General features: G+C 42.1%; 1 protein-coding gene across 1 annotated transcript in view; it reads right to left on the bottom strand.

Annotated features, from left to right (window-relative positions):
• The window catches only part of hecw1b (HECT, C2 and WW domain containing E3 ubiquitin protein ligase 1b), a gene marked incomplete at both ends in the record, with an annotated part of 53429 nt that overhangs the window by 11685 nt on the left and 23715 nt on the right, over positions 1-18029 (bottom strand). Inside the window, 9 exons of the mRNA XM_080011224.1 lie at positions 991-1090; positions 3414-3548; positions 7521-7706; positions 9135-9274; positions 11600-11673; positions 12614-12764; positions 12896-12991; positions 14991-15097; positions 16168-16292. Coding sequence (XP_079867350.1) covers positions 991-1090; positions 3414-3548; positions 7521-7706; positions 9135-9274; positions 11600-11673; positions 12614-12764; positions 12896-12991; positions 14991-15097; positions 16168-16292 — 1114 coding nt within the window. The remainder of the gene's footprint in view (positions 1-990; positions 1091-3413; positions 3549-7520; positions 7707-9134; positions 9275-11599; positions 11674-12613; positions 12765-12895; positions 12992-14990; positions 15098-16167; positions 16293-18029) is intronic.

Below are 18029 nucleotides of genomic sequence, written 5' to 3'. Positions count from 1 at the left end.
GGCCACAGCAACGATTGAGAGGGACGAGTTGGGGCCGGAGGTTCCAAAGCCGGCAGATCGCACCGCGGCCCTTTTAAGTGACAATCTCTCTCCCGACCAGAGCGCGGCAGTGAGGCGCGGCAGCGAGGCGCGGCAGCGAGGCGCTGCAGCAGCGCTTTGCCAACGTGTTCTCTCCACTGCCTGGCCCTACCAGATTTAACCAAGGGCTACTGGCAGATGCCCTAGTCCCAGTAGTCCAAGGATATCGGCCTTCTCCACTCTGCAAGGCCTTTACCAGTTCCGAGTGCTTCCGTTCGGGAAGTGTGGGACCCAAAGAAGTACACAGTTGGGCGGAGGGAGGTACGGTATTTGGGGTACAACTTGGCAGGGGTGGGCCCTGCTTCGACCGCAGGTAGATAAGACCGCCGCGGTTTTTGGGGCTGGCCGGATACTAAGGGAGGTTTGTGCAGGAATTTGCGGCACTGTCCAGCCCCTTGACCGACTTAACTCGAAAAGGTGCTCCATATCCGGGGTAGTCAGCTGTCGGCCGGATACATCCGGCCTAAGTGCGACAGTGAGGGTATGTGGTGGACCAAGGGGGCGTGGCATTGCAAGCTCCCATCCCAACGGAGGGACTCCGCTGATTCGCCTGATACCAAAACAGTAAGGAATAATTGTTTGTTTGTCCCCGCAGTAAGGATCGGCGTGCGAGGAAACGAGATGCCCAGGGCGAGTTCCGCCCTGGGCAAACTGCCCGAAAGGCAAACTTCAGGACAATCCATGGAAACTATTATTCCACATGGACTATGTATATATTGGCCTGCGAACCCTGAGTTTTTCTTTTGGCCCACGAGTCACAGTTTGATTTTAAAAAGAACACTTAATAAACACGCCAACCGGCGTTGTTTCGCCTCCGCCTGCCTCCTCTTCCTCATTCCCTGGTCTGGTGCCAGTACGCACCCTCACAATATATTGCTGAACAAAATGCTTATTCCAAACTAGAGCCCTTACCTTGAGGTATGTTGTCTTGCTGGTGCTGAGTGCGTACGGCGGCCACTAGACTCTTACCCTGCCGGCACATCAAGCCTCTACTGCGGGACACTTCAGAGGCCTGAGATGGGAGGTAAAATTAATAGATTATACTCGAGGTGGGAATCTCTTGGCATCCCCGCAGTTCAATGTCTATTTCTGCATCAAATGTTCGAGAAATAATGCTTGCACATGTAGCACTGCATGTTTTTGCGTAAAATTATCCACTCCATAGTCACTGTTTATCCTTGCAAATGACATTATCCTAGGGACATTACCAAAACTTCCTGCCTGGCTACTACTGTAGCTAACACTATCTGCACTGACTGGAGAGTAATTTTTTGCCAAGCAAAAAACTGTTAATTTAAAGTATGAACATAATATATACGAAAATGTTATTTGAAGTGAATAATAATGTTTATTTTTAACTAATGAACTGTTTTACACTTTAAGTGACGTGATAAGGAAGTGACATAATTTCAGCCTTCAGAGAAGCTCAATTCAAAAGCTGGCGTATTAAAATATTATTTATTATTAAAAATGTAATGTTTTATAATGATTGATGGGGTCTGTCAAGAAGGGATGCTAATTGCTATGCTAGAATTTTTTTTCTGACAGCCAATCCTTTTTAACTGATCATTAGCCATTATCAGACAATATTAAAATGTTCAAAAATCATTTATAATAATGATATGATAAATATGATTTTTTGATCATATTTGATTTGATATGATCATATGGTGATAATGCCAATATTTAGACTGGTTGACAATGGTAGGGATGGGCACGCGTACTCGAGTACTCGATTTGTACATCATGCGGAAAAACAATCGCATTACTTTAACTAATATATATCCAGTCACTATCGTTAATTGGTTTTAAACAGTTTATAAATATAGCATTTGCATCTTGTTACATTGTTTTGTTCATAAACAGCTTAGCTAACCGCAGCCGGCACTTCCGGGTTGGGGAGAGGCTGTGTAAGCTGTCCTCTTACGTGCCTGAAATAAAAAGCATGTGTGGTTGCACGTGTTGCCCCCATGAGTTGTCTTGAAGAAATTAATTTTACCACGCAACAAATATTTTTTTACTTACTTAAAAATTAAAAATGAAATAATATATTTTTTTACTTTTTAACTGAGGGTATAAATCAGTCAAAATTCTTATTGTGGGTTAACAGTTAAATGGTTGATTATTAACATCCCTACTGTCAAGCATAACCTATCCACCCCGTCAATGATAGATTGAGGAAAAAAGTGTTTTTAATAAATACTTTGTGATATTTATTTTAAAAAACATGGTATTTACCATTATTTAACACTAATTATTAGCTAATGAATTTAACCCCAAGTACACTTTTTTGTGTGGTGTTCAATTTAGGATGAAATGTTCCACCCTGTCACAATGCCTCCCCTCACAAGTAATACATGTGTAATGGATGATAAAAATAAGGTGGGGGTGGTTTTCTGGGAAGTTTAACATTAACATATAAAATACATTCTTTGTAATTCGAAATTCTGAAAAAAGTCACCCATCTCATTGAATGCCTCTGGAAACTATCTCTTAAGCTACTTTCACACATGCAGACAGGACAATGTCCGGACCTGATTATCCGGACATTGGTTTACACTTTCACACATGTAGCAAAAAAAACAGAGATTGTCCATGTCAGACGCATTTACACTTCCTGGAAATATCCAGCTGGTTAAGATGAGGGGCGGAGCCTGGGTAGAGGGTACAGGAGGCAGGACGTGACGCAATGATGTTGCAGAGTTTTATAGCACACCCAAGATGGAGGACGAGGCTACAGACTTGGTAGTTGGGCTTTTATTTGCGTTGATATGTATCAGCAATATAAACAAGAGAGTGGAAAGGAATAATAAAGGAGTACACAACAGCTACGCTCCGTGCACAAAGATCCGCACAAGGATAAATAACTGGTGCATGGTAGAGACTTCATCAACACGCAACACAACCACTTGCTCGTTGTGAATGATCCGGACAATCACCTGCTCTGTTCACACATACCGCTCAATTACCTGGACTTCGTATTAGGGTGCTGGCTGGGTAAAGTCCGGTAATGTCAGGGTCAAATGATTTGGACATTTTAGTTTCACAATTTATTAATTTGAGGTTGAAAGTATGTGTGTGAAAGCAGCTTTACAAACATCTATGTATGTGATCTTTCAAAAAAATTCAAATGGTGAGAAATGCCAATGCATAACCATTAATTCTCAGTCACAATAACAGCAAAATAAAAATCTGTAAGATCCTGGTGGAGATTTTCACATTGTGTAGTTGACCAACCTCATATCTCTGGAATGAATACAAAACGAGACGATACCACAGCAGGTGTCCCACATCTTTGCAGCTTTACAGGTTGCCTTAGCAATGACCGGACGTACCTCCCCAGCACTGTAACTGCGGAGCCTCTGAAGATGGCGTCTGTGTGTGAGATGATTTGGCAGCCGGCCATTCTGTAAGGGAATCCTGGGGTCGATGAAGGTCGTGGCTCGGCTATTGTGGTCCACAAAGAAGTTCTGTACCCAGGACAAAAAATTTAATCAAAAATCAAAATGTACCCAAAGCTTTTTTAAATAAAATCATCCCTGTCTAAAAAACCGGGAGACACAGGGCATTGGCCGGGCATTTGGGCAGATGTGTGTAAATGGAGCGCCGCGTGTCCTGAGTGCCAGTAAGTCAACCATTCGGCTACGCAAAGAGTGCCGTTGAGGCCCCTCCCCCTAGTCCAGGTCACGTTCGAAAGACTCAGTATGGTCCTCATCAGGCTGTAAGACCGACCGCAGTGCCCGTGGGTATCATTTTGTGTTAGTCCTTGTGGATTATGCAACCTGGTATCCAGAGGCGGTGCCATTGCGCAGTATTACGGCCAAAAGTGTGGTGCAGGCACTGTGTCAAGTCATCCGGTGCGCTCTCGGCCGTATCGCCTGCTCAAACATAAACGCAAGATCGTGCAGTGGAATTAGAGGCCATGCTGGACATGGGTGGGCAGGGAGGGGGAGTCCACGAGTGGAGTAGAGGAGTCCACGAGTGACTGGTGAGTAAGCTCGATGGGTCGGTCGAGTTCTGTGTAGATTACCGAATGGTGAACGCAGTGTCAAATTTCCTCACCTACCCAATGCCCCAGGTCACTGAACTTCTCGACCGGTTAGGTATGCCTCGTTTTTTCACGACACTGCATTAAATTGAGAGCTACTGGCAGATTATCTTGTCTCAGGAGTCCAAGGAAAAGTCAGCATTCCCTACTTTGTTCGGGTTGTACCACTTACGCACACTTCCATTCGGGTTGTTTGGTGCCCCAGCCACCATTAGAGACTCATGGGCAGCATCCTGCGTCCTCATGTAGCATATGCCGTGGCCTACCTAGGTAATCATTCACAGCGACACCTGGGAGGGGCATATGCAGCATCTGGCCACAATGCTAAGTCCCTGAAGCGGGCGAGGCTCACCGCCAACCCAATGATGTGTGCCGTGGGACGGAGGGCGGTACAGTATCTGGGGTACCACTTGGGTGAAGGCCTACTCTGACCCCAGCATGATGAAACTGCTGCGGTCGTGAACACGCTGAGACCCAAGACCAAGAAGGAGGTGAAGCAGTTCTTGGGGCTGGCTGGCTATATATAAAGGAGGTTTGTACCCAACTTTTTGGAGCAAATCAACCCCTTGTCTGACTTAACTTGAAAGGATGCTCCACATCCGGTCCAGTGGTCAGAGAAGTGCCAGCAGGCGTTTGCGAAGGTAAAGTCAGCTCTCTGTGGGAAGCGGCCAGTGCTGTACCTCAGCCGCAAACTTTCAGAGTGGGAGTCGAGGTACAGCACAGTGGAGAAGGAGTGTCTGGCGATCAAGTGGGCTGTTAGTTCCCTCTACTATTACCTCCTGGGGCGTGCTTTCACCCTCTGCTCTGACCATGGCCCACTGCAGTGGCTCCACTGCATGAAGAACCTGCCTGGATCACCAACCCACCTAGTGTCGGGCGGTGGGAGTATGTGGCGAACCAAGAGGCATGGTTAAGCTGCGGCTGCAGTCGGCCAAATCAGCGCCCACGCGGCACTGATTGATCCAATCCGTGGCAGGCAGCTTTCTTAATGTTTGTCTGTCTTGCAGAGAGGGATCGGGTCACAGGCTCGTTAGCCGACCAGGAGCCAGATCAGAACGTCATTCCTTCTGCGCCCAACCCATTATTGTTTATATATTGTGTGTTTATTTATCCTTTTGGCCAGTGAGCCTTTTTGTTAAAGATTTGTTATAAAAACTCTCGCCATATCGGCAACCCACGGCCGGAAAGACTCCTTCCTCCCTCCCTAAACCCTTACCAGTGGGCAGATACAGATAATTTTGAGGTTCAGCATCACAGACTAAATTGAGGAAACCTGAGGAAAAAACAAAGACCTTGGAACAAAAGTCATGAAAAGGATATCCAAATATGCCTGGATGATAAATTAAGTGATTGAGGTTGTTATGATATTAATACATTTGTAGCAGACATAGCCAGGGCTGTCCTCTCTGGAATCCATTCTCCAGAAATCACAGGATAGAGAACCCCCGCTGAGACCCTGGATCTGCTGACTCTTGTCTGCATCCCCAAACAATGGAGGTGCGAATTGGGACTGGACGAGGGGACCAAAGGAGTGTGTCGCCTCGCCCGAGACTAAATCAACAGACTCCCCCCTCTCTTTCCTTCTCTCTCGTCACACGTAAACCGCACTCTTTTGTTTGAGCCCCCTTGGAGAACCCTTGTCTTCTAGACCAGGCAATAAAATGAGAGACTCAGCTAAATGATCTTAATCCACAATTTATCTTTTCTTAAGTGGACTAACATTATTTTTACAGATGTTTCTTTGAAAAATGATCTAACCCTCTTCGCTGTACACTGCAAAACGATAAAATTACAATAACACCAATTAAAGGTATAAACTCTTGTACAGCCAGGCTGCCATCTAGTGGCCAGCGGATATAAACCGCAATAACCACCAGTACTGCAATGCCCTTTATTAGGAGTGTTAAAATATGTTTTAATCGTTAGTAATTAGAAACTGTCCTAATAGTTAATTAGTGAGGAATGTTATGTTGCTGATAGAATGGTTTTGAAAGATGACTGACATTTCATAATTAATTTTCATTGTATTTTATGGTTATGTGTCAAACATTATCACAAGAGTTTGTTTTAAAATCATTAATTGGTTTGAACATAGTGTTGTTTGAAGCTATGTGATTTTGCTTATAAATAAATTACATTCACTAGTTCGCAAGAATAAGCAGCCAGTTAGAAAGGAGGTGCACGAAAACTCTACCTCACCTGCCATTTTGACTCTCACCTGGTGAGTGTTTTAAAAGAAGCCATCGACCACTATGTCTTCAGGCGGGTCCTCACTCGAGTTTAAGAACTTTTCCTTTTATGTTATTTTGAATTTTTCAACGTCTTTTGGTCCTTATTTTCGATAAAATTTGTGCGCAATTCACATTTTACTAAACAAGCATGCTACAGCCACCCAGCTGAATAATTGTTTACTTATTTTCTTTCTTTTATTTTGTATCACTAAACCTTGAATTTTTTTAACATTACATTATTTTCCTTCGTTTTTAACCAATCCACAAAAGATTGAAGCCTAACTGATTAAAGGTGGTGTAGCTAGATTAATTTGATTTGGCGCTCAACCACAACAAGAGAAGCGCACCGAAGCCATGACCATTCAACCCGGAGGTCATCGGAGAGTCGAATCAGTTCACCCACACTGACTCCTGGGAATCATGGCCCGCGGAGAACGCCGCACCGGGGCCTTCCCAACTGTTCCAGTCCGCCTGTGAACTTTGGACCTTTTCCCTGGCACCGTCCAAACCGCCGATCACTGACGCCAACACGACGTGGATGAAAGCCACTGGTGGACGAGATGAAACTTGTCGTGGAGCGCTGAAACGCTCCACGACAACTCGACGATCCGTAAGACGAAAGGTTTCCAATTCTGCTTCTTGATGAGGGTTGATGTCAAATTAAATTTATTCCCATTTTTTAACTGCCCGTAGTGTGTGCCTTGTTGTCTCTGGGTTAAAGAGAGTCACCATTTTTAAATCTTGTATTCATATAATTATTTTCTTTATCATTTATTTTCTTTAAAAAATATGTTACTATTATTTTAATTTTTCATATGTTTTACTAGTATTTTCATTTTTCAAGTTTTACTGTTGTTTAATTTATTCAATTATTAAGGACAATTAAATAAATCCCATTTACCAGAAAGAAGTTTGTATGTTCGTATTTCTTAGGAATTTAAAACAGTAGTAATGTATCGGACCAAGAACTCCAATTGATCAATTACAGTTAATGTGGTTAATTTAACTGTTCTCCCTGCTGGGAGTGGTGCCTCATAAATAAAAGACCTTATGATAAATTAATAGTTTAATAAATCATATAACATCACATAAATATATACCCTTTTTTACAAGTGCAATTTTAATTGTTAATGTGGTTGTAACGCTACACATTTAACACCCACCTTCCCGGAGGGATCCGTCTTAATCTCCCAGCCTCCGGGCAGCTCCAGCTGCGGGTCAGAGAACCGGTTGAGGAACGTCACCAGGTCACGGTTGTGTTGGTAGCGCTCAAAGTTCCTGGCGTCTCTCCTGACCTTGAGAATCATGTGCTTCAGACACGTACTGTTGGTGAACATCCGATACGCACCCTATGGGTGGGTGGGATTAGATACAATTCAAGGGATTAGATTACTCTGTGTAATTCTTTCAAAATATCTATGAATGACTTCTCGCAATTTGAAATTGTTGTCCTAGCAAAGCAGCTTTATCACAATGCATTGTGGGATACACTTGCCAACACAGTGTCCAAAATTTGCACAATACATTATATTACATTATTTCATTTAGCAGATGCTTTTGGTCCAAAGCGACATATAATAAGTACATTTGTCACAGTATCAAACCAACTGTATGTCACAGTCACAACTAAACATTCTCTAGAAACAAGCAGTTCACCGTCCATGTAGGCCTTCACTTTTCATCTGAAATTGTCTGTGGAATACTCAATTCTGATTGGTCAAGAGCAGCCATTATGGTTCAGTTATTTCTGAATAACGGCCAAGTCTGTTGATGATGACTGTCGATACAGGCAACCACCCCAGCCTGGATTCATGTCCGTCGTATCGCTCTGCCTGCATGCTAATGCTAACACTAGCAAGTGGCGAGACCTTGTGATGCTGCATAGAAACTATACCAACGCTTGAAGATATGAATGCGGTTATGTCTGATTTCTATTTTAAGTGAAATTCGCTCGAAAAAGAAATCAGACATATCCGTAGCTAACTATTTAGAATAGTCGGCTACGCTATTTTCCTTAGCAGAAGCTCTTAAACAAAGGCACACTCATTATAAAATCATTTCATATCAATATTTGATGTCATTGTATTATTCTATTTAGTAGCAAGCCTTATATTATTATGGATTATGTGCAGCCAGCCGGTCATTATCGCAAAATCACCAACTACCTATCAGTGAGCGACACTGGGGGATCAGATAAGTCGCAACTTAGGATAGCATCAACCACCTTTTTTAATACGATATATCACGGGATGCAGTGTGTCATCCTGGTGCTTTTCGCATACCATTTGATGCTACTGTGGTTTTGGACCTGCTAAAAATGCTCCCATACTAAATTGGTGAACTAAATACCAATGCTAGTATTTGATTTCAGACAGAGTGACGGTGCACTAGATAGTACACGGGCAGGAAAAAATAGCCAAAATAGACAGCATAAGTGTATAATGGCATTACTCTGGTGAGTTCTGCTCCCTCCAGCTACTACAAATAAAATGAAAAGCCTGCTGAAAGCCTGAAAATAAAAATCAAATAATAAAAAAAGCAGCTTTCAAAAACATGACTTAATGTTAAAATACAAGTATGAAAAAATGTGTGTGTGTGTATGGTGTTATGTTTTCCTATACTTGTGAGGGCTGAATGGACTCTTTTTTAGTTTGGAAGTGCACTAGAGACACGGGTCCTTTGGTCCTCACTAACCAGGTGTATTTATTCTAACTTTGCTTTGATTCAACAGTTGGTACAAGAGTGTGTGTGTGTCTGTGTGTGTGCATGGAACTCACGTAGTTTGCATGCAGCACAGTGAAGAACTCGGGGTGTGTGACAAATTTCACGGCAGGGCTTTGGAGGAGAGCAGTCACCTTCTGACTGTTGACGGAGGTGGAGGAAGAGGAGGGAGAGGAGGAGCTGTCCCCGGGGGGTTCTAGGCACACACACACACACACACACACACACACACACACACACACACACACACACACACACACACACACACACGAAAATCGAAAAATTCTCTGAATTAATTTTGTCTTCCTGGAGGAACTGAACTACTTAAAAAAAACTTAAACTTAATATTAAATGTTTTCCCTTATTGTTACTTTGCTCTAGTTATTTTTTTTTGTTTTTAACCTTTTTTATTGTTATTGTTTATTGTTTTATTCTATTAGCTCTGGATCCTCCAACAAAGAAAATGCATGCTGGGGATTAATTTCTACAAGTATCTATTACAAAATTAGATGTATGACACCACCACTAGATGTCAGAATGTTTGTCGCGCCAGTTGAAGTGAACAATCATTTTCCCATGTGATGATTCTCGCTTCGACAGCATGATAGATAATTAACAATAAAAGATGGAAATTTTCTGCGAAAATTGCAGAATTAGGTGTGAATTTATTCAATTTATATTGCTATGGAGTTGAAATTCATGATCCTAATTATATGCAATGTAATGACAAAACCATGACCATAACGTGTAGCTTGAGATTGGCATGGAAATAGAAAAAGTGCTCAATTATAAGTTGTCTTTTTGAGTATGGCAGGTTTTTACATCTCCGTAGACACTTTAACGTAATATGTGTGTATGTGTATACTGTATGTGTCAGTAGTATGAGTTGGGGACCTATTGCATTGCAACGCAACGGCTTTAAGTGCATTGAATTACGCAACTGATCATTGCTACGCAATTCTCTTTTATAATGGATTAGAATTTAGGATTTATTAACACACCATCCACAGTTGCTCCTGAACAACATAGGATGATGATGTTTATCACACCAGTATACCCAAAACAAAGGAAAGGACTCAATTTAGATGTTTTATTCAAATGTGACAGAGTTGAGTGTGTTTTGGTTCCTAAGTAGGCTATGGTCATTTTTTGCTGTTACAGATTATGAAAGTGCAGGTTGTAAGATTTCAAATGCTGTATCATACATTGCAATATGAAAATATTTGAAGAAGACATGCTTATTTAAATGTTGGTACACCTAAACTCCTCTAGCAGAGAAAATCCCCCTGAAAGATGGTGAGTTTTTCACACATCACAGACAGGTAATGGGTGGGAACAATAGCTGTTTAACTCCACCCCTACCAGACAACCTGTCATTATCTGTCAGGAAACAAACTTGCAGGGCTGACATGTTTAAATTGCTAAATGTACACAAAAAACAACTTCAACCATTATATATGATATGAATAGAACAGTATAAAATAAGATAAGAACAAACCTATACAAAATTTTATTCAACTGTGTGTGTAGAGTACAAAAAATAACACGTGAAAATATGACACTCCCCGGTTTGTGCCGTTGTTCCGAGTTCAATAATGCGTGAGTGACTCCAAAACTCAGTTTTGAAAATAAGTTGAGAGATTGAAAAAACTCTCACGAAATTTTGTCATAGATTTTATTATCAAAGATCTATCTTTTAGCTTGTCGAACGACTTGTTTTAGTCATGGAAAATAGGTCACCCGAGTATAAAAGTGTTGCAGCAGAGGATAGAACTGTGAATTGTGTATGTTGTTCTGAGAAACTTTCGCTCATCATAGATCAGAATAGATCAATGAAATAGAGAAGAATAGATGAATAGAAATCGATAGACCAAGTTCCCAAAAGAACAGTGTCTGTTATCTGCTGACAATGATGCTGTGTTGCATTTTGTTTATGGGAGGTGTTTCAAACAAAACTCTGGAACAACAGCCAGTGAAACCAAAGACGAAAATCGATCACCACATCGACACAATGCGCTGCAGACGCGACTAAATCAAGCTTACTTTGGTGACAAACTATACGTATTAAGTGATCCTAAAACTGTTGTTTGTTACATTGAGTGGGTTCTTCAACATTAAAAATTTCATAATATGACAAAAACAAAATGAAAAACACATAAAAAAATATATATTTAACTTCCGTGTTGCTCACAAATGTTTGTAGACTTGCACATTTGGTCTTGCATGTGCAAGCAACATAATTGTTATTTTTGGTTTAAAACCACCGAAAACAATGCTGGGATACTAAATATGGTGTATCTTCATTTGGTAAATCTTAAAAAATAATAATGTTCTGGGAGCATGCAGTTCTTGCAAATAAATTTGATATTGTGATGCTATGAGGGAAGTTTTTTTAATTTAAATGTTATCTCACCACCGTTATTGGCATCGTTGTTTGTTGGCGAGTCTGTGTCACCGCTGCTGCAGTTGCTCATGGCCTCTCCATCCCTCCTCCAGTCACTCTCTCCATTCTCCTCTCCACCCTCCCCATCCTCCTCCTCCTCTCCTTCTCCACCTCCTCGTTCAGTTGCCATGGTGCGCTGAATGCTCTGGTACCTGAGGGAAAACAAACGGGAAGTCTGAGCAGTGTTGGGGTCGCCCAGGGCTTCCTCCACTCTCCCCCCCAGCCACGCGCAGCGAGGATGAGGCCGTCCGGAGCTGACGAGGGGGGTCTTCCTCAAACACCACAACACATGCACACACTCGCACGCACGCACACACACACACACACACACACCCAGACACACACACACACACACACACACACACACACACACACACACAGATCATTGTATCAAAAATCATCCAATCGGTGATCTCGATTGCCGTGCCAGTGGAGTTAGAGTCCGAGGGAAACCTGTGAATGCTGCAAACAAACTTTTGAACTAGACCGCAGAACTTAAATGAGGAAAGACTCAACAGTATGGCATTTCTAGCTCGGCATTTCTTATTTCAAATACTCTCCGAAATAGATTTCTGACCGCGTCATCCTATTATATGCTTTTGAGAAAAGTGAGTAACTCCATCAACATGAAAAATGCTTCAATTTGTCAAACCTTGATTTTTTGGTTTTCTCAATTTAAAATCAACAAATTAAGTCATAACATTTAAATTGAGCAGACAGAAAAAAATATATCAGTTTAATAAATTAAAGCATTTTTTTAATGGAGTATGGAGACTGATAAAGGAAAAAAAAACGTGACTTTTTACTTGAATATTAGTAGGGCTAAGCAATGTGGAGAAATTCATATCATAATCAGAAATCATAGGAGGGTATCGATATACAGTTCTGTATATACTGTATATATGAGCAAATCTGCTTACATTTATGTAAAGTACAATAGCTACAATTATTTCAGACCTCATATGGAAAGATATATTTGATTATATTTTCCTATCATTAAGTAAGACCATAAAATAAAATAAATGATATTATCAAAGTATCTAGAAGAGTCCGCTGTGTAGGAGGTCTATCGGAATGACGAGCCATCCAAACCTCCTGTTGAGCTGCGCCATCTGGTGGGCAGAGCCGGAGCGCCTCATGTTGTTGGGGGTGGCGGCGACGGTCGGCCTCTGCCAGGTGGTGGTCCTGTTGACGTGGTCCACATAGAACACACGGCCATGGCTGTCCACACGGGCTTCCCAGTCTGTCGGGAGGACGGGCAAACACACACATGCACCGACTGAGGGCAGGAACTAATGAACGCACTCATGGACATTATTAAAATGTTGGTTCCGACAGTGGTTGTTGAGAAGTCTGCCTGCGTGCGATTCTTACTGGGGGGGAGCGGCTCATCGATAGTTGGGTAATGATCCGGTCTCAGAGCAGGTATTTGTCCAATGGAAGGCTGATTGGATAGGCCGGGACAGTCACCTGCAAAACCACCGCAAAGTTTTTAATGTGGAAAGAAATGGACACTTTTTGAAATGACTTGAGATACTCACACAAATGCCAAATTTGGTCTTTTTCCATCTGTATGAAATTTCATCCCTATTGCTCGTTTTTAATGTTTTCTCGATCGCTACAATTCTCCTTGTTGTAAAACAGCAATTCCAAACGGGTAGCGCTATAATTATTCAGGCAGCTCCCACTGCAGGGAAACCTTTCCATTAGCAGTTCCGTGAATTATTCTAATCAAGGGTGTCCAGGTGAGACATTTTCAGGTAAATTAAGTCGATGGCAGAGCTACTGTAGCAGAAAGCAGTAGATCGTTTTTCAACCTCTAGAGCATGCATCAGCAACCTGCGGCTCCCATGGGGCTCTTTAGCCCCCCCCCCCCCGGCTCCCTGTGGCTTTGACAAAAAATTATATGGAAATGAATAACGGAAATTTTTCAACATTTTAATTTACATTTATCATTGTTGTAGGCCTAAAGTGATTCTTACATTCTTCAATTGTAAAAATGTGTAACCTATACACCGTTTTAACATTTTAGTTAACTAAAATGTGCATCAGTAGGTTTAAGTTTTCCGAGTTCCAGCTTTGATGGAACGCAGCTGCTTCGTAAGCACGCCACAGGAACCAGACGAGACGGGTCCTCACGTGTTGAGCAACCAATCAAAATCGAGTATTCGGCCCCTTACTCGCGCACATGCAGATATTCCAGCCAATGGGAGAGCAGACAGCTGGAGTGGATACTGGGTAGCAGCAGCACGCGCTCTCCGGGAACGCACTCTCCTCATATTTGGAACTATTACACTGGCATTACAGTAGCTATGCATTCCAAATCCCCAAAAAGAAAGGTCTCGGAGGAAAATAAAATTTTTTAAAGTGCGTGGACCGATTTGTTTACTTTCACCGCCAACGTTGCTGGCTTACCGCTATGCTTGATCTGCGGCGAGAAATGAGCAAACAAAAAAGGTAATACTGAATAACATTTCCAGAACATACACACTGCATGAAAAGTATCGGGCTGAGGATGATAGAAAGCAATTTTGGAACTGCTGCAGAAAAGCAGAGCAAATGTACTTTTAAGAATTGTAAGAACATAAATAAAAACCTTTCCAACAGAAATGTATGCAGCAAAGGCACATATTGCTGTGTAAAAATTCAACACAATGCTGGAAATCAAGTGGTTCACACTCAAAATGTTATGAAGGAGGACGCCCAGCCCCCGCCGCTTAATGTGTCCCCCCCAATGTTCAGACAAAACCTAAGTCACTGCTCCTGCCAGCGGGAGCTTCCAGCCAAATCACCTGAGACGTCTCTTCAGTGTCCTGCCTTATTTTGCACTTGACTGCATAAAAAAACAAAAACATATTAAGGAATGCTCATTTATAGTTATGTTGATTAGCTAATTCAGTCTAAATAGGCTGTGTTACCTTCATTATAAGGCTACAAGTTGTTTTGTGGCTCCAGACAGATTTTTGTTTTTGCCAAAAAATGGCCCTTTTGATAGTAAAGGTTGTCGACCCCTGCTCTAGAGGGAGCATGAGTCTATTTTGCCCTGATTAAGTCGATTCCGAGTTGGAATCAAACTTGAAACTAAATGTTGGCGAGCTATTTTGAGGAACTTTGGATTTATTTTCCCCCCATGCTATTAAAACTGGTGATATTAATATTCTTTCAACATATCTACGTCAAAATGTTAAGTAACATATTCATACATATGGATATTAATGAATCATATTCATTCATATGTTCTTTGTCAAAAATAATAATAATAATAATTTTTTGTTTGGACCTTTTGCTCTCTACAGCACTGTACTACTTTCACAGTAAATGGTCTGTGTACAGGCGCCCCAAGGGGTACTTAAAATGCAATCTATCTGCTATGCCTTTGTGGATTGAGTTATCTTCTGTTGCAAAGTGGATTTGAGGTACTATTGGGGCAAAATAATGGATGATCTTTTGCCATCTCGCCTGAGCTAACCTCTGCTGGCCCACTGTGGTGAGCGGTCACCGGGCGAGCGGGCCTTGGCCCCGTTGACTTCCACGTCCTCCTCAATGTCCTGCGACGAGAAGAGGCCACCACCTGACCTGCACAACACAAAGTACAAACAGAGCGTAGTTTACAGGCTTTACTAGTTTACTTATTTAAGAGCAACTATCAGGTTTTTTATATTTTATTTTAATTAATTTACAATGTTGGGTGAATGGAGAAGATAGTTAGAATTTTTTTCAGGCAGAAAGGGCAAAAATACAGGAAAATGTATGTGTTAAGGTCTTCATGGGTAAAAAAGGCTAATTAAAAATAAACAAAATGTACAAACGTTAGGGTTAGGGTTAGGGTTTTCATAGCAGACCTCGGACCATGTGGAACTTTCGGTTGTCTAAATAGGGTAATATCCTCATTTCAGGCAAAATAAAATTTTGTTTTCTTGCGCAATTTCAACCCTTCGAAGTCGCAGTAACCACCTTCGATACAAACAACTTTTTTTTGTTGAATGTAAATAGCCTCTTAAATCAAAGCTGGCAATCTGAACTTTAAGCTCATGTTAATGTTTTGATTGTTAATCAAAAGATTAAGAATACGGGGCCAAAACAACAGAAAATGTTTCACTGGTCCAATTACATATGGTCAGTAGAATGCCAAGGTGAAGAATTTTTACTACCGGTTAACAAACTCATGACCGGACATTTGACAAGGTGTGTGTATGTGTGTGTGTGGGGGGGGGTGACCCTGAGTAAAATAAAATACATCTAAAATAAAAAAGACACTGTTCTCAATGCAGTAATGAGAGGGACGGAGATGAGCAACGGACGGAGATCGTGGCCACAAATTACGCAGGAGAGGGAGACAGGTCCCGATCTAGACCCCATCAAAGATCTTCTAGAGCCTTCTTTCTCTCCTCTTCTCCGTGATAAGTGAAATGTGATTCCGCAGACTGTGCTGTGAGTGTAAGAAGCAGACACTTTCTTTTTTGTTGCGTCCAACTGAGAATTGATAACACGCAATAGCACAATTTTTTTTTTTGATGGACGTGGATCGGTGTTTGCCCAAACACTGTAACAACGGTAACACCGGTAACCGCGGCAAACCTAATGGTCAGCACTGTATATGTTGGATACACGGGTGTGTGTGCGTTTGTGTGTGTGTGGTTCCAGACCTGTGCACAGCGGCCAGAGTGGATCCTCCTCTCTGCGTGAAACAGGAGTTGCTGCAGCAGGGCTCACAGTCCTCCTCGTCGCCATCATAATCCGTCACGCTCGCCTTGCGCCCTCTTGCCTGCACCTGAGGAAGGAAGGCGGCCAGTGCCTAACCAATGAGAGGTGCTGGGAAGCCTGTTGGCCGTACATTGTTCGTTGTGACGGGCTGTTCTGGTGCTAACATTTTAGTCCAACATAATTGTATTTCAGGATATATTTATTGCCACACACCTGCACAGGAGCTGCTTTCAGCAAATGAGATTTGACAGTGTTTGATGGACTGAAAGTGAGCTGATTTGCAGCTTCTGATGTTATGGTGCGTTCAAAAACCTTCAACTTTTGGTTAATGTTGAAAAACCTCGGAATTTTCAGTAACGTACTGTGTCTCTGGAAGATGTAACTGGTACATGGCTGAACTTCAATAAAAAACACATGGTAAATGGTTTGTATTATTGTACTGATATTAAACAGCATGTAAAACCCTATTTCAGATTCGTGAAAACAGAGAAAAGTTGGATTTCACTGGTGATTTTTTTAAACACAGGCCATTTAAGATCAGGTCTAGATAAAAAAAACGACTGTTCTCATTAGGGATGGGCTGATTGATCGGATGACATGACGATCCGTTACGGATATTTTATGTTTTGTCCGATTACGATTGATGTTCAATCATTTTGACTTTATATTCGGATCGGAGAATCACATTTTCTTATAGTTTGGTCTCATTGAGTTGATCTACTCTCTGTCAATGACAAATACATCACGTGGTCGCGTGATAGGAGAGCTGCACATACGGTCCCTCCCTCCCATAGTCCCTCCCCTAAGATTCATGGAAGACGGCGGTGTGTGTACAAGGTGAGGCTCAGCATCTCTCCAGATTGTGTAAAATAATAGTTATCTCACTATTTGTTTCAAGTGTGTTCACTCAGAACAGTCTTGCGTACACATCGTACAGCCAATGGGAATTTTAGGACATAGGATCTTGCAATATTGACAACTTTTTCGGCTATCTCGAGTTCATTCCAGAGATGGCCAAGACACCCGAGACTACCAACCCGGCTACGCCGATGGGAAGTGCTCACAGGCGGCGGCAAGACCGTGAACAAAGGCGGGGGAGGAGAGGAGGGCTAAGTACTGGGCTAAAGCTAACTCCTCACCAGCTATCTACCCAGCATTTTTCTCACCAATGTTTGGTCTTTGGCGAAAAAATATATGGATGAGCTGCCGCTGTGGATCACCACTAACACATGGATTATGGACTGCAACATCATGATTTTCATGAAAACATGGCTCAACAGCGGCGTTCCTGATAGCACCATCCAGCTAATGGGGTGCTATGTCCAGGTGGAAAGAACAGCTGATGACTTCGGTAAGAGCAGGGTTGGGGGACTGTGCATTTATGTAAACAAAGCTTGGTGCACGGACACTACTATCATCGAGAGTCACTGCTCTGTTCCCCTCAAGTATCTTATAGTTAAGTGCTGCTTCAGATGGCGGGATATAAACAGCAGCACTGATGCTACTAGCTAGGCGATAGTGGCGCCGCCCCTAGCAGTCGCCTGCGCTCCGGTTGACTCTTACACATTTTAGTATTTTTTTCCATTATTACATTTCACTGCATATATGTATGAAAGTATGTATATGTAAGTGGCGAATAAAAATCTTGAATCTTGAATCTAATTGCTAGCATTAGCTTGCATGGCTAGCCTGCTAGTGTACCATTGCGTTCACAAGCTGCTAGTAGCCTAACTTTAGACATATACACGTGACTTCCCATTATTGTACACATTCTCTCCCATTTTCTTATTCACAAAAAAGCGAG

The sequence above is a fragment of the Zeus faber genome (genome assembly GCF_960531495.2).
Source record: "Zeus faber genome assembly, chromosome: 12".
Lineage (NCBI taxonomy): Eukaryota > Metazoa > Chordata > Actinopteri > Zeiformes > Zeidae > Zeus > Zeus faber.
This window is presented reverse-complemented; position numbering and strand designations above follow the sequence as displayed.